This window comes from Asterias rubens, chromosome 8, assembly GCF_902459465.1.
Source record: "Asterias rubens chromosome 8, eAstRub1.3, whole genome shotgun sequence".
In the NCBI taxonomy this organism is placed as follows: Eukaryota; Metazoa; Echinodermata; class Asteroidea; order Forcipulatida; family Asteriidae; genus Asterias; species Asterias rubens.
This window is the reverse complement of record NC_047069.1, coordinates 1638500-1664231: the sequence shown is the minus strand read 5'-3', so window position 1 is coordinate 1664231 and position 25732 is coordinate 1638500. Positions and strand designations below refer to the sequence as shown.

The following is a 25732-nucleotide window of genomic DNA, read 5'->3' as shown; positions in this document are numbered from 1 at the left end:
AAGACTTCAGACGCTAAAGCCTTTTTTCGGCATAATTATTAAAACACACAAAGTTGTGCATTATTTGTGTTTTTGTCATTTTTCTCATCTTGCACCTTCGATGACCAATTGAGGTCAAATTGTCACATTGTTATTAATTGATGGATATGACAGGGCGTGAGAACACTGGTCTTTGACAATTACCAAAGGTGTCCAGGGGATGGATTTCACAAGGAGTTAAGACTAGTCTTATCTAGAGTTAGGACGCGTTACTCGTCCAAACTTATCTCCTAGACTAACTCTTTGTGAAGTCGACCCCAGTGCTTTTAAATGTTTCTCCTCGTGTTGGAACCAACTATTATAGAACGCCGAAGGCCAAGACGGGGAACTGAAGCTTTATCTATTGTTGGAAAGTTGTTTCATCAAAAGACTTGCTTGCTGGAATGGCGACAGGTGCACAGTTAACATTTCCAAATTTATCGTGTACGTTTACACGATATTAGTTTAGATTGTTCGTGTACGTACACAATAACTTACGATACGAGAAGAGAGATTTGTTTTTATTCATTAAAAGTGCCAGTGCTTTTCAGTCTTTGACGTTTTGGTGAATTAGCCAACTCCATTTGAAATAACGTATACAAGATTTCCAGATGCTAGCCGGATAAAAAAACATTGGCGGCCGCTAGATCATTCTGGATTCACAACTAGTGTTGTCACCTGTAGAGTTTGCCAATATTTCACTTGACATGAGAGGTTGTTAGCATTAGAAGATCAAAATAATTTCAATTTATATTCTTAGTTTGACCATGGAGGAATAAATTAGCTCCTCCATGGCTTGACATCACGTTGTGGTAAATTAGAATAGTGTAATCTCTGTAGGATGCTTGTTACGACGTAGTCTTGGCCCAAGACGATAGTGATGGAAAGTGGATAGTGTACTACTACGCTCAGTTGTAAAACGCTACATCCCACTGAGCGTGGTACACTCACTGTCGTCTTGGGCCAAGACTAGTTACGATTTGGCGCTTCGATTTTGTTAATTTTGTAAATTATAGTCCACATCGTTAACACATGGCATTCAGCAGATCTTAGAATCTCCCATTAGCATTGGTGTTATGCAGATAGACAATAAGGGCACACAGATTGATTGAGCTGACAACAAAATTGTCAGTGTTCATGTTTTGCGAGGCCAACGATATACGAAATATTGCAATTAGAGACCAATCCTCTTTAAGACTTAAAAGTAAACCCTGAGCATTTAAAATTCAAATCTAAAAGATTTAATTTTAAACCTAAAGATGGTTTGGTCCTTAACTATAGTTTTGTGGATCTTTCATATTTAGCCTAGAGTATAAATAATATACATGATATAAAACCAAATCTGTAAAATTTTTGGTTAAATCATTTGTTTGAGTCTCCTGACTCACACACAACGGATGAAGCCCAAATTAATTAGTGATAAAAACCTTGCACAATATTCAGCATGTAAACACATTGTCCTTAATTTTCGTTTGAACAACCGAAGCTGTTGCATTGTTTTCTTTAGGTTTTGAGATGCATGTTTTTCAAAATATGACTTAATTTCAGAAGAAAGTAGTTCACAGAAAAATAAATGGCTGATATAATTGATTACTTATTGTGTAGTTTATATCAGTAAGCTCAGAGTAAAATTCAACAATGATGTTTTGTGTCCTACTGTCCTTACAAATCCTGTATGATACTTTTAGATGTTGGATAATATTGTCCTGAGTCCACCAGTCAAAATATTCGCAAGATAAAAATGCCCTCACCCTCCTCTTCTTCCTTTTTTTGTTTTTTTACTTGGCCTAATATCCGTCTCAAAGTTACCGTGTACGATGAGAGATTATGTTGTATTTGTCTGGAGGCATAATACACTCCCGTATGTGTAGGCCTAATCATAAAAAGTGCAAAAACTAATTATCTTTAAAGGCAGTGGACACTATTGGTAACTATTGGTACACTGTATACGGTACGAGGAAACCTCGCTAGCTTGTGTTTGTAGAAAAAAAAAGGAACATCACAAGAAAACTCGATAGTCATTAGTAGGTATACGCATTTGTTAATATATCTAGTTGTTATAGATCGTTATTAATTCTCCCTTCACAGTTGACTTGTCGAAGCTAATGATGATGAAATAATTTAGCTCTTACGAAAAAATTAATAAAACGCTCATTAGTAAACAGGAAACTGTTCATCATTTATGATGATATTGTCGAAAATTAACGCCTTCGCATTTAATCAGTATTAGCATTGAGCCAGACAAAAGCCTTGAAAAGCTATTGTGTCCATTTTATCCGTGCACAAAAATATTCGCCATAAAAATTACCGTAGCCGTTTAACGAGAGGCATTTATTGTTCCCATGAGAACTTGTACTTTTATACAAATATTACCGAAAGGGTAAAAAATTGTGCATACACATTAAGCCATGGCTATCTTTTAAAATTTGAACTACGATTCCAGTAATTTACTGCAAGAATCTTGATAAATTGGATTTCAGCAAACTCGGGCGGTGCAGGGACTAAAGGGCTAGAGTCATTAATTTAGCTAAAACCTTAGACCTACACTTCAAACTTAGTAAGGTAATATTAATTTTGCCCGCAGCGATTTTTTCATGGACACCCGTCCTTGAACGCAGTGACGTACTTTTTGTCACGCGGTAACGTACCACGAGAGGGCGGTCGTGCCGGTCCTTTTGCTTATTTCACCCACACGTGATAGTGCAGTGTAGTGTGATTGTTGTGGTTAGTGTGTTATAAATGTCGGTCACAAGACATCAACCCATCCTCGAGAAAAAATGTGCTGACCTTGTTCTTTGGTTGCGGCAGTTTGTATTCTATGCAAAAACATTCAGTCAATTTGTTAAGTGTCGTGGCAGTTGCATTATTTCATGAAAAAGAGTAGTGTTTTGGTGACAAATTTAGCCTTTTATTAGTGCAGAACAAACAACGAGCAAAATGCAAGGTCACCGTGCAATGGGAGTATCGTTGGCCGTCTTGGCGGCGCTGTGCACGGTTACCCTCGGAGGGCACCTGCCTGGTGGTAGGCCAGTGGGTCTCGGACGTGGTCTTCGAAAGCAAGGTAGATTTGCTGGCAATATACATCGTGTATATGACACATACTTCATTGATCAGAAGGTAAGAGGGACAAAGTTCCGTATTCTGAAACAATTTTTTGTCGTTCGTTATGAAATTAATTAGTATGTTTTCTCGAACATTTCATTCAAGAGAAATCTTTTGGGAATTGTAAAAACGAGAAAGTGGTGGCAGGATACGGAAGTCTCCGCCCACACTCACTGGTGCGGCATACGTCAGGCCATGGAGCTATAGCTCCATGGTCGGGCGTAGCAGTCTCTGTCACCCGTCTCTGTCAGACTCCAACAACTGTTTTCTAAATTGGTAAACCACTTTTAAGTTCTAAATAACAACTAGGCCTATAAAAATAGACATTTGCTTCCACCCAACATAAACAATAATCTAAGAAATACTATTCTAACAAACTTTGCCCAATCAGGTGTAGAACTATATTACAGGTACAAAAACAGCACAATTCCTTCCCTAACCTCACCACTTCTCAACAGTTGAATTTTTTTACTTCTTGTTTTTTAATGGAGCTGGAATCCAAGCCCGTTTTCTGTCAATGGTACATAATTTTTTTGATAATTTTCTGCACGTCGCCACCAATTTATCCGCCCTTAATTAACTCCAAAACCACTGAAGAAGAAGGGTTGTCGCATATATATACACCCAGGAAAAAAGAGAGAAAAGTAACGTTTTCCCTTAAACTTAGTGGTTACTTCTAGAAGTATCCTTATAAAAAGTTAATGAAGTTATAGTTTCTAGAAGTACTTGGTGGTTAGCACTGTTTTAGCAGGGCTATGAAATGGAAATTGCGTGGGGGGGGGGGGGAGGATGTAAGCACAAAGTCGGCTGTAGAGCGTGAAGTTTGACCCAGGTTGTACTTTCCTAAACGCACCCTGGCTGAAGCTTCAACAAATAGAAATATGGTGCTGGTGTTGGTTCAAGCATGGATGTAGAGTTCGCTTGGCCCCAGCGGCCAGTCTATCCAGGACCGCTGGGATGGGCTAATCGCTGGCACAGATTCTTGTTCAGGAAGTACGTCATGCGTACAGTGCATAGAAATATGGTACAGTGCGAGTGTGATGCATGATGGGACTGCGCATTATTAAACCAATGACAGTGCATGATACGTTTGCCCATCCCAGCGCCTTTGGTTAAAGCAAGGCGCTGGGGACGAGCAAAGGATGTAGAGCTGTTAAAATCCTTCCATGATCCATCGACCACAAGAGGGCGCTCTCTCACAATAGACCTTCACCCCAATAGAGTTCTTGGGTGATAGCGGTCCATGGTGAGAGCTGAGCTCCCTCTTGTGGTAATGGATCATGGAGAGATTATTAACAACAGAAGAGTGTTGAACCAAGACTACTATGGTGCTTGTACGTGTATCCCTGCACCTCTAGTTAAAGGCACTGCTCTAGAATTGCAAAGGTCGTGGGTTCGTATCCCACTTGAGGAGAACGTGCCTGTGATTTTATTTTTGGCAGAGCTCAGATGAGTAACTCACATCGGTGTATATTTGGGTAAAAACAAAACTAATATTCTGCTAAATGTAACATTTCTTTTCTTGTATTTATATTTAACAAAGATTGACCACTTCAGCTTCATCAGTGATGACACTTTTAAGATGAGGTACCTCGTCTCTCAGCAGTTCTGGGATAAAAACGGAGGTCCTATATTCTTCTACACTGGCAACGAGGGAGATATAACATGGTTCTGTGAGAATACAGTAAGTAAAAAAAAAATAAAGGCACTGGACATTATTGGTAACTACTCAAACCAATTGTTTGCATGAAAACTTACTTAGTAACGAGCAACATGAGAAACGGCTCCCTCTGAAGAAACATTTCTCATTTCTCTCTCAAATAGTTGAATCTGATAAAAGACTTCAGGCCTGAAGCCTTTTTTCTGTATCTGAAAGCACATAACTTTGTGCACCAAGGGTGTGGTTTTCTTTCATTATTAGCCTCTTGCAACTTTGATGACGTTACAATCGAGATGCACGGATTTGTACGCGCGGCGCACAGTATTGTCCAATGAACAACCTCCTTTTGACCTCTAGGTGAGGGCGCCCTACTGAAATGACGTCATGTGCATAAGGTCTATATAAACATTCCCTGGGTAAATAAAAAATGTGGATGTATTTCCTTGTTTTTGCTCCTTCATGTGATGTTTAATTCTTTGTTTATAACAAGTGTGATTGTTCTGGTACACAAAGGCCTATTACATGTAGTATGAGCATTGTTGTGGCTGCTTGGATGGAGAGGTGCTGGGCAGGCGTGCCCAGGACTCTGGGTTGACCTGCTTGCCCTTGGTGGCTTCGAAAAAAATGTGTTTATATCCAACCACTTAAATTGGTTTAGCTACTACCCTTACTATACTATGAAGACAATGAAGCTAGCATGTATTGTTTTATTTTTCCTAGGGTTTCATGTGGGATGTTGCACCTGAGTTTAATGCAATGATCGTGTTTGCCGAGCATCGCTACTATGGGGTCTCTCTTCCATATGGTCAGGAATCTTATAAGGTATGTTGACACAAAAAGGGATAGCTAAGGCCTGTGTGCTTCAATTTTGAAAGGGCACCAAGGCATTTTCTCCTTGGTTTAGGGCACCCTATGAGTAAATTGTAAATTTATACTGGAGCATTTCAAGGGCACCAAGACATTGACCAGGGGCACGGAGGCAATCATCTTCATTGCCTCCGTGAGGTATTAGGCCTGTATGTTTATTTTCCAGGCAGTATTCTGACAGTTTCGGTCTGTTTTCTTCGGTGGGGTGTTTTGGTCTGGCCAGAAATGAGGGCAAGGCCATTTTCATTTTGAAAAGGGGCATTTCATTGGAAAAGCTTAAAGGGAAGGTACACGTTTGGTAATTACTCAAAACAAATATTGACTTTAAAACTGACTTGGTAACGAGCATTGGAGAGCTGTTGATAGTATAAAACATTGTGAGAAACGGCGCCCTCTGAAGTAGCATAGATTTTGAGAAAGAGGTAATTACTCACTCAAATAATAAAAGACTTCTAGCCAGAAGTCTTTTTTTTCTATCTGAAAGCACACAAATTCGTTCAACAAGGGTGTTTTTTTTCCTCATCATTTTCTCGCAACTTTGACGACCAATTGAGCTCAAATTTTCACAGGCTTGTTATTTTATGCTTTCGTTGGGATACACCAAGTGAGAACACTGGTCTCTGACAATTATCAAGCGTCTACCTTCCCTTTAAAGTCATTAGGAAACTTTTGAAGGAGCACCAAGGCTAAGACCAGGGGCAATAGAGTCCATGGTCTCTGTGCCCTCGCCGTATGGGGTAAACGTGTGTTGGGGCCGAGGGGATAAAAGCACCGAACTCAAGCTCTGGTGATTCTGTTCAGCAGAGTGTGGGTTCTAATCCTAGTCATGGCACTTGTGTCCCTGAGCAAGACGCTTTTCTTTCATACTTCTCTCCACCCATGGGTAAATGGGTACCTGTGAGGGCAGAAATGGTTCTGGTGATTGATTTAGCTTAGTAGCGCATATTTGTTGCACAGGCTGTATACTCCCCAGGGAGCTGAGATGGTTTAAGGAATGAAATAAATGGCCCAGTGACCAGGGGTAATAATGTTGGAAGCGCTTTGAGAAGTCCTTCGGGTGTGAAATGCATGACATAAAAAACGATTATTATACCTACTGTCCATACTCCCTTCGAAGCTATGATGCGATCTCCCTCGTGGTGAACAAGTCACGCAAACAAGCCGGTGAGAGAGCTTTTTCCACTGCTTCCTCCCGCCTATGGAACGGTCTTCCTGTCCCCATTAAAAACGCCGAGACTGTGTTGTCCTTCAAAAAGGGTCTCAAGACGCACCTGTTCTCCAACTCGTAGCTGGTTTCCCCATTACTTTTGTCTGTCTCCCTGTTAAGCGCCTTGCATCCTTCGGTAATTTGGCGCTATATAAATCCAGTTATTATTATTATTATTATTAATAGTATTATTATTACTATTCAAACACAGTATTTTGGAACCAACGTTTGTGTTCGAGTAAAGAATAATACAAATAATGTTTTCATCTTGTGTCCATCTTCTGAAGGATAAGGAGCACCTTGGTTATCTGACAGCTGAACAAGCTATGGCTGATTTTGCCGTCTTAATCCAACATATGAAGGCAACCATAGTGGGAGCCAGTAACAGCCCTGTGGTAGCCTTCGGAGGCTCGTATGGTGGCATGCTGGCTGCGTGGATGAGAATGAAATACCCGGATGTTATTGTTGGGTAGGTTGATTAAAAGGATCATTCATAAATACCTCAGACAGTTTCGCTATTCCTTTTGGTTGAGAGCGTGTCACGTGGGGGTGTTTCAACGGTTGATAATGACCAGCTGGAGCTGTTTATAACCGGTTGTTTTCGGAAACGTTTAGATGCATACTACTACGCGCACGAATGCATATCCGAAAACGGTCTCAGTCATATAAATACAACACACGTACAGAAATTTCATACTTTATTATGCATTTTAACCAAAAAGGCATTGATGAATGGGAATAAAAGAGTAGTGACTCGTTCTTAAACTGCAATTTAAAAACTTGCGGGGTCTTGGCCGTGCGATAAAGGCCCTCGCCTTTTCCTTGGGCCTTTACACTTTCCACTTTATTGAATTGACATTGTGGCGTGTCGAGGCCTAGGGGTTAAGACCACCGGACTTAAGCTCCAGTGTTTCTGATCAGAGTGTGGGTTCGAGTCCCAGTCACGACACCAGCCATCAATTTCACCAGAATTCTCTTTCACTAGGATCAATCTTATGATTTAGGACAAATTAAGTTCTGTGACCATAGATGTTAGGACGCATTGATTCCATCCTAAGATAGGATTAATCCTAGCGTTTCATTAAATCGGCTGCTGTGTCCTTGAGCAAGACACTATGCCTCAATGATGCCTCGACCTTCAGATGGGAAGTTAAGACGTTGGTCTTGTGTGTTGTGTAATGCAAGTAAAAGAACCTAGTGCACTTATCGAAAGTAGAATTGGTTCCCCCCCCCCACGGTGTTCCTGGTTCCTGGTTTGATTGGCTTTGTATTGCACCACATCACCTTGCAAACATTTACTTGGTGCTAGGTTAAAGGAGCAGGGTGCCGATTTCATAAAGAGTTAGGACTAGTCCTAGGAGATATTAAAAATTTAAGGCTAGTCCTATGTAAGTTAGGATGAGTAACTCGTCCTAACTCGAGGTAAGACTAGTCTTAACACTTTGTGAAATCCACCCTGGTCTCATGATTCAAACAAAGTCCCACATACCTTGCAGGAAAATACTGAATGTTGAAGCGCCTTGAGTGTCAGTAAGTGGCGGATATGAGCGTTATAAAAGAAGCCACTGTTATTATTATTATTATTATTAGTTGCTTGGTTGTTTCTGTTTTGGTTTTATACTTCTTTGTTTTGCCTTGTATTGTGTTATATTTTCTTATAGTTTTGTATAGATCAATAATGATAATAACTATAATATTATTCAACTTGTCCTTTCAGATCCATCGCGGCATCGGCCCCCATCTGGCAGCTCAACAATCTGACCAACTGCAACTCGGCCTATGCCATTATCACTAAAGACTTTACTGAAGTCAACCCTATCTGCAGCGAGACAATTAGGGCTAGCTGGGCAACCATCGACAGCTTCGCAAAAACGGGTGAATTTTCAATCCTTTTCAAAAGAGTATGTCCTGGGGTCGGATATAAGTGTCTATTGATGGTAGTCAGCAGGGCTTGAACCCAGAATTTGTAGTAGTCCTGATGAGATTTTGGTGGCCCGAAAAGTCACAGCATTTTGTTGTTGTCTGCTTTCTTTTGTTTTTGTTTTGTTTTACTGCGCCTTGAACACCCAGTAGAGTGGATACGTCAAGTGCATTACAAGTCTTTATTATTATTATTATTATTAGCATTATTAGCATTTGATTTTACGAGACCTTCAGCACATTATTGTTTGTGATGTTGATTTCTGTTTATTTTTCCAACTATCAAACTGGTAAATGAGCAGTTTGGCTGTAAATCTGGTAGTCCCGGGCTAGCGACAATTTCAACCCCTGATATCTGTCCCAACTATGCCCCCTCTCGCACTCTTCGTTCTTCTGCTAAGTCCCTTTTAACTATTCCTAGAACATCCTCATCATATGGCGATCGTTCCTTTTCCGCTTGTGCTCCTAAACTTTGGAACGCTTTACCTAATAACATCAGGCGCTGTAGTTCTCTTCTATTGTTTAAAAACTTGCTTAAAACTCATTTATTTAAATCCTCTTACACTTAGCTCGTTACATGTCTTGACAGTAGATTATTCATTGTATAATTTTGTATCATGTTCTACATTTCTTTTTTGTTGTATGTATTGTTTTTTGTTCTGCGCCTCGGAATAGGGTCTTGTACACTAGATAGATGGCGCATTATAAATGCATTATTATTATTATTATTAACTACATTGACCTTTTTGAGATATTGTGGACACTGTAGTGAGTGCACTATTTGGTGTGTGTTCCAGCCGTCGGTTTCACCAAACTCTTCCTAACCTGGGATTAGTCTTAGGACATACGACGCGTTAAGTTCCGTATCGTAAGGACGCATTGAACCCATCCTAAGTTAGGACGGGTTACTCGTCCTAACTCGTGATAGGATCAATCCTAGCATTTCATTAAATCGGCTGCGGGGTTGGCATTGCACGTAAGAAACCTAGAGCACTCAGAATAGGGGTGAACTCTGTGTTTCTGGCCCACATAGCTTTACCAAGCATCCTTGTTTACAGGTTTCCTCAGACTTAAAAGCTACAGTAATTAAGTGCACTTATGAGGCATTGGATTCAGAATGCCCCACACTTGGGCAGAACCCATATATTATCACGTCCCAGACTATTTCTTTGCAACAATGTTTGTTGTATGTATAATCTGCATGATAATTACATATTGAATTTGTGTTTGGTGTCTTTGCAGTTGGCGGTAGGAAACAGTTACAGATGTCACTTCGGTTGTGCGATAGTCTGGATACAATGGACAAAGTAACCGATGTTAAGGCGTGGCTGTCAGAAACATGGTTTAATCTTGCTATGGTCGATTACCCCTACCCTGCTTCCTTTCTGGAACCGCTACCTGCCTTCCCTATAGAGGTAAGACTACAACTCGTGGACAAGTGGCACTATGTAGCCATTTGCGAGTTAGATTTGAATACTGTCTGGTACAATGACTTTCTGAGTCACAATAGACCTTTAACATGCTGCCTCCGTCTTGGTCATGGGAACCAGACTATTTTGTTCTTCCAGCCTCGGTTTGTTTACATTGTTTTCAATGGGGAAAAATGAAGATGGCTGCACTATGATAAAGGTCTATATACAGCCTACATTTGAACTCCTCAGACTATAGAGACAGTTGCTATGCCAAATGGTTCGGGGCAAGCTTTTGCATAGCAACCTCCAGATGAGCGAACCCTGGTACCATTGTGCCATAGGCCTACACATCCATTCAGAATTGTGTACGGGTGTCCACCGTCTCTTACGCAACTACATCATGTGACATAGCAACTGTCTCGATAGTCTCAGGAATTCAAATTTAATTGATTAACTTGTGATCAAGCACGTCATTGTACCAGACAATATTCAAATCTAACGCAGAAATTGCTTATTGGGAATAATTCTCAGGGGTTTTGCTCCCACATCTAAAACTCATACTTCCTTCCTTGTCTTCTCTCCATTGGGTTCTTGGCTAGTACAATGATTAAGATTGCTTTTCTGTGAGTCCTTGGCTTCCACAACCAGAATAAAAAGAAATGGAATTTAGCTTGTTTCCTTCTGCCCAGTAGTAGTTAAAAATTAGGACAGTTCTTTTCGGAACTGAGAGGTCTCCCGAATTCTGAAAAAATCTACACTGCGTGGGTAGAATATTATACACATAATGAATGTTTATGAGTGCAATGGTGCGAATATGTTCATGAGTTGAAAGATGGAATGTTCTATTCAACGAGGCGGAGCCGAGTTGAATGGAACATTCCAGCTTTCAACGAATGAACATATTCGCACCATTGCACGAATGAAAAACATTCATTATTTGTTTTATATAACAACCAAGTAGATCTTTTTCATTTTGATTGAAAGATACAACTTTCAAAACAAACAAAGCGTAGGCCCACAATTTTTAATTGTAGAATCCGAATGCTAGTATTAGTAATTACTAATATTATTCCTTGCAGTAACACTGCTGCGTTACAAACACACGCGCACGCAGTGATGTTTTTACTCAGCTTTTTCGTTCCATCCGAAAAGTACCATTGCACGCTGCCAGCGTGCAATGGTACTTTTCGGATGGAACGAAAAAGCACGGTGAGTGACTCAGCGTGCAATGGTACTTTTATTTGCTATCACGTGACGGACAATCCTCCAATCATATGGCAAGGATCTGCTTGGGTGTTATATAAAGACCTCTATCCCGGTGTGGTCATCTTGATTTTACTCGGTACCAACTCTTGTAACCAAACAGGCTAGACGAAATAATAGTCATGCGCCATGCGCAATGAATGTTAGCATTCATTACTGTTAATGGAAACAGGGAACATGACAAAGATGTGGACAGCGTGATGAAGGTCTTTATCTTCAAGTACGCACTAATCCTCCAATCAGATTCACAGAATGGAGTGGTGATAAAAACCTATATTGCACGGCTTATATCACTACCATGCGTCTTGTGTGTTCTATGTCACGCGCCAAGTTTGCTTGAAGATAAAAACGTTATCACACGCGCGCTTGTGGAAATACGGAAAATATATTTTTTTGACCAAAAGGTAATGATGTTTTTGACCGAAAAGATATTTATGAATGGGAATCAAAGTGTGTTGAATCGGTTTTCAACTAGTGGTTTAAACCCGTCGAGGCCTGGTTCTTTATAATTTACCTCGACTTCGTCTCGGTAAATTATCAAGAACCAGGCCTAGTTGGGATTAAACCACTAGTTGAAAACCTCTTCACCACACATTGATTCCCTTATTGATACCTCACAATGCAATGCCTCACATCCTCTATATATCTTATTTCCTGTTCAGAAAAACCGGGAATCATGTTTGCCTACAATATTTGTATTTTATTTTTCAGGCTGTGTGCTCCAACTTTAAGACTGCCAATCCTACAGGCACAGTGTTACTTGGAGAGTTAGGTGCAGCTGTAAATGTCTATTACAACTATACTGGCACTGCTAAGTGTTTCAATACTTCTACGACTGCCTCTGGTTCACTCGGAGACATGGGGTGGGCATTTCAGGTGAGATTTTGTTTTGCTTACTGTCTTGAAAGTCTCCTGACGATGACTAGAGCAAGCTAGTCGAAACGTTGAGACCAATTTCAGAACTGATCCCGCGGCAGTACAGTTAATTACGATCCTATAAGCTAAAGTAGTAGTCCAGTCTAATTTCTATACCATCCGCCCTGGTAATAGTTAAAAAGCAGGACAGTTCTTTTCAGAACTGAGAAGTCTCCCGAACCTCCGATTATCTACTCCACGGCAGTAGAATAAAGCAAGACAGTTCCCTAAGAACAACTCTACCTGGCAAGTAGATACACACATGGTGTTACTGCAAACCAAATATACAATGTCTTGAAAAATTTTACTTTTTTGCATAGAGAACACAATTGGTTTTTGTATTGTTTGTTTACCCTTACAGTACACCGTTGTGTATAAGAACTATATACTCGGTACTTTCCCGAGTTATGTGGGAAAAAATTCACATGCAAATTACAAAAACCCATGACCTTTACATTGCTAAGGCAGATCATCGGCCATTTTCTTTTCGCTGTGGCGACCAAATTTCAAAAATGTACTGTTGATTTTAGACCTTTATGTGAGAACAATCAATGTCTGTGTTTATATAAAGCCTAGTTAAAGCGATTGGACACTTGCGGTAAACAGTATTGTCCGAAGGCCCTCACTTCGTGTATCACAACTTATATATAAGATAACATACCTGTGAAAATTTAGGCTCAATCGGTCGTCGGAGTCGGGATAAAATAAGGGGAAAACCCACCCTTGTTTCCGCACGTTTCGCCGTGTCATGACATGTGTTTACAATAAATCCGTAATTCTTGATATCGAGAATTGATAATTGTTTTAATGTTTTCTCAAAAAGTAAAGCATTTCATGGAATAATGTTTCAAGAGAAGTCTTTCACCATTACCTTCTGTAAATCCTATAAGTTATTTGTAAATCTGTTAACCTTTATTTTTTTTTCTGTTCCGAAAGTGTCCAATGGCTTTAACCTGTTTAGAATGGATGTTGAGTAAAAGGAGGGGAACAAATTCAAATTGAAGTAAACACTTCTTATCTTTTTTTAAGTCAGTCCTTAGAACGATTCTATACTAGTTGTGAACCCAGTGCACTTATCGAAAAGAGAAGGGGTTCACCCGGGTGTTCCTGGCTGGCTTGGCAGCATTGCGCCACATCACCTTGCAAACCATTACATGGTGCTAAGGACTAGGTCTTATAATGCAAACTTCGTCCCACTCACCTTGCAGTAAAAATACCTGGCGCTTTGTATCCTTTGGCAAAGCTGCGTTATAAATTGGTTAAATAATATAATATCAAAGTCTTATATAGCACACATATCTACTAAACAAGGTACTCAAGGTGCTGCGTATAATTATACAAACTTTCAAAAAGATAGGTTTTTGCAGTGATGAATTCTGAGACCCTATTATTTAGCACCCTATAAGGGTGTACAAGGTGCTACGGCGCATACAGCAGCCACAGCCAGGAACACTGGGGTGTACCACTTCTCTTTTTGATAAGTATACTGGGTTCTTTTGCATGCGTTACACAACACATGGGACCAATGGCTTAACGTCCCATCCGAAGGACGAAGCAATGGTTAAGTGTCTTGCTTAAGGACACAGGGGATTCGAACCCACACTCTGCTGATCAGAAACACCAGAGTTTGAATTCGGTGCTCTAAACCGCCCGGCCACGCCACTTCCGGTTATTATTATTGTTATTGTTATCATTGAAATCGAGGCCAGGGTTTGAATCCCACCTGAGATGTATTCTTTTCTGTAGTGCTTGGGAAAGCATCGAGTAGACGCTGCTTATCACACCTCATTGTAGGGTAAACAACAAACCCGTAACAGTTAGACCGTCGAGCTGGGGGGATTATCTGTAGGCCGCTTTGGGTTTATCTTCTAACACTGTGTGTGGACAGAATACAAACCACCGCATCTGATTTAACTCACAACAGACGACCCACTGAACTCCGTGATTGTTATGTAAACACACTGTGACTAATGAACACGCCATTAGCATCCTGTGAACAAGCCGGATGTTAGAATAATGGGGGTCGCGTCTGCATTGACCTCTTTATTAAAACCGATGATAATTTGTAGCGTGTTTACATGTAACTCAGTGCTGTCTGAACGCAAGGGTAACCAATTTGTATGACCACCTCGCAAAGTTAGACCAGTTTGGATCTAACTTAGTATGCTGTCTGAACATGCCCAAATACTAATATGTACATCCATATACTCTATCCACAGGCATGTACAGAGATGGTGATGCCATTTTGCACAGATGGTATACATGATATGTTTGAGCCTGCACCATGGAACTATGAGTTGTACGCCAAGAATTGCCAGGAATTCTGGTATCAGACGCCGAGACCTGAGTGGTCAATTATACAGTTCTGGGGAAAGAGTATACGCACAGCAAGTAATATTGTCTTCAGGTAAAAAAAAACCCCAATTAATTACGATCCTATAAGCTAAAGTACCAACCGGGTAGTAGTTTAAAAGCAGGACAGTTCTTTTCAGAACTGAGAAGTCTCCCGAGCATCCGATAAATCTACTCCACGGTAGTACAATAAAGAAAGACAGTTCTCTAAAGAACAACCTCTACCTGGCAAGTAGATACACACATGGTGTTCCCGCAAACCAAATTTATATTAAAAAACACCTTATCGATCACGTTAAAAACCACAAGGGAATCTGACTGGGTAATTTTGTTTGATGATCTGGCGTTGAACAACCTACCGCTCAATACATGGTACTGCTCTGTAATTATCTGAACTCATCCAGCCTTATAACTCCAGTTGAGCTGGTCTTCGTTCAGCACGTCAACATCTTCTGACTGAACCGAGATCTTATCACTCCTGGGGAGATAGATCTATCTGTACTGCCTCCCCTCATCTTTAGAACAGCCTTCCTCATAGCCTTAAGTCAAGGCGCATGAGGTGGCGGCACACCCAGATGTCACGCACGAAAAAAGACCAGCACCAGCAGCGATGCCGCGAAGTGCCTTTAGCAACTCGTTTATCTAATTAGTTATTCATATATGCACCTTGTGTGTGTTGCCCTCAGCACGTGACTTTTTAGCCGAGCATTTTGTGTGTGTGGGTCATGGGGAGTGCACGCGGCGTGTTATCTGTGGTAATTGTGTCTTCTTATTGGCCACATCTCATCAGGCTCATGCATATTGCATTACATTTCTCCCACCAAAATCTGTGGCAAAAAGTAAAGGAAAACATTGGGCCCCAAAACGAGTTGCTAAAGGCGCTTCGCAGCTTCGCCGCTGGTCTTTTTACGTGCATGATATCTGGGGGTCATGCTTGACATCATGGTGTGGCGCATGCGCCTTGACTGAAGACTAACTTCCTCACAATATTCACTCTATTCACTCTATTTCAACCCTCAACTCCTTCAAAACATTGAGCGCCTACTTGTTAGGTGGATGTGTTAAGCTGTATAAGTGTTTTAATATTATTATTATTAAAGATGCATGTTGCCTTGGATCGGTCGAGTTGTTCTATGAAAAGCGTTTAAAACCGTTTGTTATGAAATACATTATGTATAGAAAGATGTTTTAAAAGTAGAATATAATGGTCCAAACAAATATGCCTCGAAATTGCATGGTTTTCCTTTTACTTTGCGAACTAACACGGTCGGCCATTTTATGGAGTCAAAAACTTGACATCGCAAAATGGCCTGCCGTGTTATGGGAAACCATGCAATTTTGAGGCATATTTGTGTGGATCGTTATATTCTACTTTTAAAACATCTTTCTAACCATATGCAACTCACCCGATCCAAGACGTGTCCCTTTAAAGCGTTATTTTAAACAAAATCTCAACATTTTCATCCTACAGTAATGGGCTCCTTGACCCTTGGTCTAGCGGTGGTGTACTCAAGTCCATTTCAGATACCTTAGTGGCTGTTATAATTCCAGAGGGAGCTCACCATCTTGACTTGCGTTCTAAGAACAAGGATGACCCGCCTTCTGTTACTGCGGCTCGCAACACGGAAAAACAGTACATTAAGAAATGGATCACCGCAGCAAAAGCCAAGAGACAGCAGTAACAGTTGGTAGTTTTAGGAAAATATATTTTATTATACTTTAAAGAATATATATTTGATATATTAATTTTGGTTTTTATCACATACACCGATATAAGTCAGCACTGTAAAATCAGTACTTTTCCTAGCTCTGTGCAAAAAATCACAGGCATATTACTTGGGTGGGATTTGAACCCATGACCTTTGCAATTCTAGAGCAGTGTCTTGCCAAGTTGACCACCATGATTCCCCGTTAGCTAGAGGCAGTTTGACTTCTATATTTTAGCGGTGGGTACTTACTATCTATTAAATATATTTTATGTTAGGTAAATAACTGGTTAGGAATTTTTAGTATGATTGTAGTTTTGTTGACCTGACTTGGGTGGTCAGGTTGGTGTAGTAGTATCTTACCTTGCCTCCCACCTCTGGAACCCCGGTGTGGCGGTTTCAGTTATCCGCCGTGTTCAGTTTTCCGGGTGTCGTAGTCGGACATATCAACATGTTGTTCGAACGGTTTTAGCTTTCCAGCGTGTTCAGTTTTCCGGGTTACCTGTCAGATACCGCCGCGAGTACCCTGGCGAGTACTGTAGTTCTCTCAGCAGTGACCCCAAATTGTTTATATTACGATTCTTTTCTGTGTAGTCACATAATCTCTTGCCCCATCTTTACATGTATTCATGGGTACAACTTTAGGCAGGTCACACTCTGCTTGCATAAAAAACTCATACGATCCACGCGTTTGCCGCATAGTTGTACTCGACTCGTGGACGCCGCCATGACAGCTACCGGAGGGTAACGGATGACTCAATACGGCACTAAAAATGGACTACTTTCGCTTGCTGTGCGCAGGCATCGCATGACGTAATGCTACCGTATTTGGTCATTCGGAAAATTGAACACAGCGGAAAGTTGAAACCGCCACACCGGTTTGAATCCCACTGGGGGCACTATGTGGAGTGGGTTTTCCCTTGAATAATTCTCTGGGGTTTTCTTTACACATCTAAAACTGAAATTTCCTTCCGTGTCTTCTCTCCCTCTGGTTCTTGGTTAGTACGGTGATTAAGTTTGGTTTTCTTCAGAGTCCTTGGTGTTACAAACAGAATTAACAAATTGACAAACACCCACGAGTAAAACTGAAGCCCGACATTGAAACTCAAGAATGAAACTTCCGAAAGTGAGAAATCTCTAGTTTAGATGCTTTTGCAGGTAACCAGCTCATATTCGTCAAGCTCACTCTGTTGATGATTTGTAAGGGCACTTTAATTTGGTGGTAATAATTTGCTCTTTATTTGTTGTGCTCTATAATCTTTGCTTAGAAGCATCTCTACTGTACTTGACAGTACGCTGAGTGAGCTGAATGTACTTAGCTTTTTGGATGAAATCAAGAAACAGAAAGACTATCATTCTACCGAGAACAGACTCTCCTCACCCATTGGTTTATTCACTTCAACAGTAAAGCTTTGCCTTCACACATTTTGCCTTCTAGTTTTAACCTTTTCTTACATAATTCCAGCTTATAAAATAGAGTTGAAACGTTTGAATAACCATAACTTAAATTGTAGTGAAACAAACAAGGCATGGTACTGTAAGTAGTGATGTTTCTGATTGAGTATTTTTTTTTGGCAAGCCTCCAAACTCTCAAACCCAGTTTATAGATTCAATTTCACAGTAATAAGTGATTTGTATTGTGACATCACACTTTGCATAGCAAAGCTTAGCAAATAAGATTGATTCGCAGTCAAGATCAATCATAGCTTTTTGTGAAAGTGGGCCGTGTGTGCTATTTAAAGGGACAGTAAACTACAAGTTGTTGACCATTTTGTATAAATCGTATTATCAAGTGCCTACTTTAAATGTGACTTTAAATGTAAAGTTAAAGCAAGCAGGAATAACCCTGTAGGATAAAAATCAAGGCGCTCTCAACAGGGCTTTCTTTTCAAACAAATTGACAAAACATGAAGCCATTTGAGGAAATTGAATGAACTTATGTTCCATCTTTTCAAGTTTAAATAAAAAAATGGGTAAGTTTTTTTATGCAAATTTTAAACCGAGTGACTTTCATGTGTCCGAGTCTCTCTGTCTAATGGAACGTCCACCCCCTCCAAACTTCCTTTTCTTAAATGAGGCCTGTCCACTTGATGATGATGATGATGATGATGGTGTAGATAATGTTGTAACAGTACGCTCTTTAAATTTCATTCTTTCCCTAGGTTGAAATTGTGCAGCTTGGGGTACCACTGGTTTGAAGTGCGGTCGGTCTGGTGTGGGAAGCTGAAGGTCTACTGGAGGTCTGGTTAGCAAAGAAGAAGTCAAGATACTATACTATAATGTACACCTTCAGTGCTTCAAACTTTCTAATACTCGGGGATGTGATTCTTCTGCCTCTTCTTTGCGGAATTCCGACTTTGCGGAATTCCGACTTTGACAAACAGTCTTTTGTTTCCAGTTCATACTAACTCTCTGACTTTGGTGACTTGTCTTTTGAACCCTTCACTTTCTGACATTATTTTAGTCCTTGTCACAGTAAATGAGGGGTACGGTGGAAAAAGAGATTTGTCAAATGGTTTGACAAGTCTTGATATGTGTGAGATCGATAGTTTCAGCAAATTGTGCCACAGCACCTTGTAAAGCATTACATGGTGCTATCAGAATTAGGTCTCATAATTCAGACGTAGTCCCACATCTGGTAGAAAATACTATATGTTACAGCGCCAGGAGCGTCACTGGGTGACGGACATGTGCGCTATATAAAAAGCCACAATTATTATAAATAGGAATCTTTCTACTTGTTGATTGAAATGTTGAGTTATCAACCACCGGTTCTTCTCCGAACGAACACTTCTCAAAAGAGATTTACACTTGGTGCTACTGCAAACCTCATCTGATTATACTTCCACTATGCAAAGTTTCAAATCCTACTTGTGTTGTATACTGTCAACCTTTTACTGCCCTAACCTAAAGTGGCAGGGTTGTAAGTATGAATGATTTACAGGCCTGTATGCTTCATTTTTGAAAGGGCAAGGGCACCAAGGCATTTTCTCCTTGGTAAAGGGCATCCTATGAGGAAATTGTAAATCTCTACTAGAGCATTTCAAGGGCACCAAGGCAATGACCAGGGTTGCCTCCGTGAAGTTCAGTCCTGGATTTATGTTGAACTTACGTGTTATCAGGGATAATGGTAGCCCAGCTGCCGTAGGGGTTGTTCATTTTCTTTTTGGCTGGTTTCTTGTCAGTCTCAGTTTTCTCTGGTTCCTCTTCACTCTCTTCATCACTGTCACTTTCTTCAGATTTTTCAGCTTCAGTTCTAGGGGGCAGGAGTTCCCGGGGTGCCTTGGCCGGCTTCGAATCAGCAACCACCATCTGCTGTAAATATATTTATTGAGGGAGTTATGTTGGCATAGCGGTGTCTTGCCTCGCTTTCCACCCCTGGGACCCCGGTTCGAATCCTACCGAAGGCACTATGTGGATTGGGTTTTTCAGTCCCTACACAAGTCTTGCAGTTATATGACTTCAGATCGTTGGTCAACTTTGAGAAAGTTCAAGTGTGCAACATGGTTAACTGAAGGTTGACTATTTTGACTCGAACCCAGGCTGGTCGACCATCGACTACTGTGGTCGACCAATTGGAACCAGCCTCATGGCCATGGTTTCTTCGGTGGTCCCGACAGCGTGTTCCATGCTTACATGTGTAAAGCACAGAAGGGAACCAGTGACACTAAAGCAAAAAATGCGGAAGGCAATGGAGTGTTCCCAATGGTTGACTAGACTTTCAAACGAGTCGTTCAAGTAAGTGCGTCACTGCGCATAAACATTGCTGGTTAGGGGTCGACTAAATGTTCGCAACAGAATTTGCTCTAAGTCAACTAAATGGAAGAAAGGAGGGTTGTGTACTTAGTACCTTGAACCTCTCTGCCATGATTTCTCAATTTATTCTCAACATACCTTCTCTTCATCTGATTCACTGCTGTCCAGCTTGTCATTTGAATCTCCCTGCTCAGTTGTTTCATTGACTGCCTCTTCTACAGCTTGGTTCTTGAAGGCAGTCGACTCATCTGTTGCTACATAGTCCTCTGGCTTCTCCCACTGCGACTCTGCAATTTGAAGAAGAAAACAACTTTTTAAGAGTATGGATATTTCTCAAGTAGGCTCTACCAACCAGGCTCCTAGTGGACGATCCCAATGCCTACATCCTTACAGACTGTGAAGGGGGTAACCCTGTTTAGCCAGGCTCCTAGTGGACGATCCCAATGCCTACATCCTTATAGACTGTGAAGGGGGTAACCCTGTTTAGCTAGGCTCCTAGTGGACGATCCCAATGCCTACATCCTTACAGACTGTGAAGGGGGTAACCCTGTTTAGCCAGGCTCCTAGTGGACGATCCCAATGCCTACATCCTTACAGACTGTGAAGGGGGTAACCCTGTTTAGCCAGGCTCCTGGTGGATGATATTCATGCTTACATCCTTACAGACTGTGAAGGGGGTAACCCTGTTTAGCCAGGCTCCTGGTGGATGATACCCATGCTTGCATCCTTATAGACTGTGAAGGGGGTAACCCTGTTTAGCCAGGCTCCTGGTGGATGATACCCATGCTTGCATCCTTACAAACTGTGAAGTGGGGTAACCCTGTTTCAGTCCCTGGAGTAGGTGGCAACGTGCCCCTGGTGACTGTGGACAGCCAAATCAGTTAAGTGTAGCCCTCACCTTGAAGTATCCTACTTGTCGGTTTGGGTTTGGGTTTTTCAGTCCCACGTCTGAAAAATTGTCTTCTCTACAAAAACTTGGTGTGATGTTTCCATTACGATTCTTTGTCAACTACATAATTCAGACTTAGACTCTGACCACTGAAAAAGCCCGATGAGGGGAAAGCTATTTGTATATACTGCTTTACACACCCGAAGGTCGTCTCAAAGTGCTTCCAACATTATATCCCCTGGTCACTGGGTCATTTCATTCCTTAAACCATCTCAGCTCCCTGGGGAGTATACAGCCTTATGCAACAAATATGCGCTACTAAGCTAAAATCAATCACAAAAACCATCTCTGCCCTCACAGGTACCCATCTACCCCTGGGTGGAGAGAAGCAAGTATAGTTGAGTGTCTTGCTGAGGGATAGAAGTGTCATGACTGGGACTCGAACCCACACTCTGCTGAACAGAAACACCAAAGCTTGTGATCAGTGCTCTTATCTGCTCGGCCACGACACCCATTCGAGTTAGACTTACCACCAGTCGCACTATTCCAGTAATACGTGTCACCCTCGGGACTTGTTCCCTCAAGCCACACACACTGTGCCGCTGTCTCTACTGATGAGCTGGTAGCGTCTGATTCAGATTTAACTGCTTGGCTTGTTGCTTGGGCTGTACTTGGAGTGACCTTTTGGGTGTTGCTGGTGTTTGGCTGTCCAAGCTGCTTCTTGGCTAATCCTTGTTTGTGAAGTTTCCTTGCTGCCTGTAATAGCCCTATCAAAAAAAGAGACAAGAATAGAAAAAAAAGGCACTATAAAAAAAGACAGCAAGAAAACCAGCATAAAAAATGTTGACTCTAATGCCACAGTTGTGAAATAGGGTAACTAGTGGCAGTGTCGTGATCAAGCGGTTGAGAGCTCTAAATTCAAACTCTGGTGTTTTGATCAGCAGAGTGTGACACTTGTGTCCTTAAGCAAGACACTTAATCACTGCTCTGTCCTTCGGATGGGACGCAAAGCCGTTGGTCCCGTGTGTTGTGTAGTGCATGTAAGAGAACCCAGTGCACTTATCGAAAAGAGAAGGGGTTTGCCCCGGTCTTCCTGGTTTAATCGTCAGCTTATTGCACCACAGCACCTTGTAAACCATTACATGGTGCTCTAAAGGAATCTGCTCATACTCCAAACAAAAACGTAGCTCCACATACCTTGCAGGAAAAAATACTAAGCACTTTGATAGAACAGAGTATTATTGTTGTTGTTTACCTTCCTTCTGTTTAGCTGCGGCAGCTTCAGTAGCCGCAGCAGCAACAGCTTTAGCTCTGTATTCTGCAGCAAGGGCTGGATCATTTTCCAAGTCTTTCTTGAATTTCTTGAGAGCATCCTTCAGGAAAGTAAAAAATAAATGGGTATGATTTCAGCAACCTTATAATCAAAGGCCTAGATGATCATAGTAAAAACTAAAACAATGACACAGCACCATCATTTATTCTTGAAGGCACTGAACACCTTTTCAATGATAATTGTCAAAGACCAGTGTTCTCACTTGGTGTATCCAATCTTATGCCTAAAATAACAAACCTGTGAAAGTCTGTGCTCAATTGGTCATTGAAGTTGCAAGAAAAGAGTGCAACAGCTCTCTATTGCTCATTACAATGTACATTTTTATGCTAAAATTATTTTGATTAATTACCCAAAGTGTCAAGTGCCTTTACCTAAAGTTACAACTCTAATGAAAACTTCAAACAAGATTATGACTACGGAATTTTACGACTCACAATCACTATTGGGTCTTTATCCTTTAGCTAAAACCACACCACAATCTGTTATTGCAATTGTAAAACACCACAACTAAATAATTTGTGTTTACTTGTTCCATCTTGATCAAGTCCTGGTCCAGTGTCTGCTGGATTTTGAACTGCTCATGTCCTTTCTGTCGCAGATCTTTAAGTTTCTTCTCCACATTTTCTTTGTGTCTCTTGCCTCGTTCATGGAAATCAATGCTCTGAATGAAATGAATTCATTGAAAGAAGTTTGTACAAAGTATGTGTGTATATAGCCACAATAACGAGTATAATTTTTGTTACAAAGATGATATCATAAACAATAGAGAAAATATAGAGTAAATATTCAGCAATTTTTTTACCCTAGTTGTATAACTGTCCAAAGTTTACTCTGGGACTTCCCCAAACTGTAATAAACTCAACTGAACCCGTCCTACTATGATACTGGATCCACTATCGTTTCAGCGAAAATACGCTCATAGTTCTAGGAGTAGATCTGTCCCAACTACATGTACTCCTAGAACTAGGAGGCTCATTCCGCTATCGACTCCACGTTCCGAAACAAACCTCATAGTTCTAGTTTAAGAGTATGTCTCAACTACATAGAACAGTTTGTAGTCATCGGATGGAACATCAAAAATCATGAAGTCTTTATAGCCATTGGACACTTTCGGTAAACAGTATTGTCCAAAGGCCCACACTTCGTGTGTCACAACTTATATATAAAATAACAAATCTTTGAAAATTTAGACTCAATCGGTCATCGGAGTCGGGAGAAAATAACGGGAAAACCCACCCATGTTTCCGCACGTTTCGCCGTGTCATGACATATGTTTACTATAATCCGTAATTCACGTTGTCGAGAATTGATAATTGATTTAATGTTTTCTCAAAAAGTAAAGCATTTCATGGAATAATGTTTCAAGAGAAGTCTTTAACCATTACCTTCTGTAAACCCTGTAAGTTACTTGTAAATCTGTGAACTTTTTGTTTTTCTGTTCCGAAAGTGTATAATGGCTTTAACACTACAACTTTGATTGAAGAAACTCAACAATAACTGAACAATAATTGTAAATGAATTTTGTGTGTGTTATGATCAATTTGGGACTTTTGGGCAGCCTGTCCCTACACAGGACAGATTCAAACAGATTTCTTACAGGTTTGTTGTCTGCTATCCAACACTTGCAGAAATCACAATGATGCTTCGGCTGGGACTTCCAGTAAGTAGCCCTTAAAAAGAGTGAGTTTGATAAAAAAAATATTAGATATTGTAGAGAAGGTCTTAGCCAAGGTTGGACCCTCTGTCTTTTGCCGCGTTGTAAACAGCGGAGGACTCCAACAAGGGCCTAAATTAAATTTGAAAAAGATAGTGGATATTACCGGTGTTACAGGGAGTTCTGTCTGCCGGAGATTCTGTCCCCCGGCCATATGGGATAAAAACACTGGCCGGATCGGAGGAGGATTCAAAAGAGTGCTTCATCAGGAGAAGTTTGTACACAGTTTGCCATGTGTTATATATGGGGAACAGAATCTCCTGCCACAACGGTTCCTTAAACAATGTTTACCTAAAAAGCAGGCAATACTGAGGCGTATATAGGTATTGGAGTAGCCAAGCCCAAGGAGTAGCCTCCTGACTAGACCCATTGTCAGTGACTGGGGCGCTAGATGCATTTTTTCGAAATTTTGACATTATCGATGTCAACATTTTGAAAAAAGGAATCTAGCGCCCCACTCACTGGGTCTACCTCCTGACCTGACGATTATCAAACCACATGTTCCGCGTTCTTCGATTCCCTGCTAACCATGGTAAGTATCGCTGGTTTGTTTCACCCCAACCCCAGTTCAATTTTGGGTATTCTTAGTCTTAATGATTTTATTTAATTAAAAGTTTAGTTTAGATTGTTTGTATTTTAACCTTTCATTTTTTTCTGATTTGTTTCTCTCAACGATACTTTTTGAGGGAAATAAATTAAGTCCAAAGTTCACATGGTCCAACCATCTACCTCCATGGTCCAACTTCCAACCCCCCCCCCCCCCCCCATCCCCAAAAGACAAGTACACTCACGAGTCAGTACTTTGCACTGTCACTGTCAGTGTCAGTGTCAGTGTCACTGTGTGCTGTGCATGTTCTTCAATTCAACTACAAGCATGTCACATTCACAACAGTTCAACAGTTCACATAGCTTTCTACTATGCCAACTCGAGGTAGCAGGGAATCGGAAGGCGGTACACTTTACTTACATTTTGTTTGCTATGTACACCGTAGGCCTGTCACTTGTTAATCATGTGTAACACAGGGTCACGTGAGATGAGTTTTTGTCAAGAGTTGTCTTGATGTTGTTATTTTTGAAGAGTTGACCTCTGACCGTCGTTGGGTCAATGACCGAGAATAACCTAACAAACTTTTGTGACCGAAATATCGCGTCACGGCTGCACGCAAATAGTGATAAAAAGGGGCCGCATTTGACACCAGTTTGAAGTTTAAAGCTCGGGTTACTCTAAACAGAGAGATAACATACAAAATTAAAAGGTTTTAGAAGTTCAACAGTTGACTCCCGTGGGAAAATATAAAAAATTACGGGAAATGCCTCAACAAAAAGCAGACGACGTCGTCCATTGGTTATATTTTTTGCTGCGGCCCGTTTTAATGAAAATCTGATTTTTGTTCCCCAAAATGAAAGTCTTTTAATAAAAAGGATTGAATGTTGTATTTTCTGCATGTTGAAGATTTTTTTATTTTTAAATGTGTAATTTTGAGTTAAAAACACATTGAGCAATTTATTAGACCCGAGAAAAAGTAACCAATGGGAGACGGTTTTATAGAGGTCTTCGGTCGACGCAGGACATGCGCACTAGAGGTTGTTGACTATTTTATTTTTACTTAGCTGGAGT

General features: G+C 40.9%; 2 protein-coding genes across 3 annotated transcripts; one reads left to right on the top strand and one right to left on the bottom strand.

The window, feature by feature from the left end:
• Positions 1-2752: 2752 nt before the first annotated feature.
• Positions 2753-16880, top strand: LOC117293990 (lysosomal Pro-X carboxypeptidase-like). The gene is made up of 9 exons (XM_033776506.1): positions 2753-3135; positions 4664-4804; positions 5501-5602; positions 7142-7323; positions 8572-8729; positions 10017-10189; positions 12161-12325; positions 14584-14771; positions 16188-16880. The coding sequence occupies exons 1-9, from the start codon at positions 2956-2958 to the stop codon at positions 16396-16398; spliced, it is 1500 nt and encodes a 499-aa protein (XP_033632397.1). The 5' UTR covers positions 2753-2955; the 3' UTR covers positions 16399-16880.
• A 1116-nt stretch (positions 16881-17996) lies between these two features.
• Positions 17997-25405, bottom strand: LOC117293965 (WW domain-binding protein 4-like). Of its 2 annotated transcripts, none has more exons than XM_033776478.1 (8): positions 25082-25405; positions 23998-24070; positions 22927-23061; positions 22323-22440; positions 21598-21834; positions 20317-20465; positions 19535-19734; positions 17997-18664 (listed from the first exon to the last, which is right to left on the bottom strand). In XM_033776478.1, coding segments are annotated over exons 1-8 (1146 nt in total). In that variant the 5' UTR covers positions 25084-25405; the 3' UTR covers positions 17997-18432. The 2 variants fall into 2 exon arrangements, with proteins under 2 accessions (XP_033632369.1, XP_033632368.1); XM_033776477.1 differs by having other exon boundaries at positions 19535-19737; positions 25082-25403.
• Between the last annotated feature and the right edge of the window lie 327 nt (positions 25406-25732).

Excerpts from the sequence above, each read along its gene's own strand:
- LOC117293990 (XM_033776506.1), top strand. The coding sequence starts at position 2,956 with ATGCAAGGTCACCGTGCAATGGGAGTATCGTTGGCCGTCTTGGCGGCG. Across the intron at positions 5,603-7,141 it reads ATGGTCAGGAATCTTATAAG|GATAAGGAGCACCTTGGTTA; the intron begins GTATGTTGACAC and ends CATCTTCTGAAG. Across the intron at positions 10,190-12,160 it reads TACCTGCCTTCCCTATAGAG|GCTGTGTGCTCCAACTTTAA; the intron begins GTAAGACTACAA and ends TTTATTTTTCAG.
- LOC117293965 (XM_033776477.1), bottom strand. Across the intron at positions 23,062-23,997 it reads GGATAGCAGACAACAAACCT|AGCATTGATTTCCATGAACG; the intron begins GTAAGAAATCTG and ends CATTTCATTCAG. Across the intron at positions 19,738-20,316 it reads GTGAATCAGATGAAGAGAAG|CAGATGGTGGTTGCTGATTC; the intron begins GTATGTTGAGAA and ends ATATATTTACAG.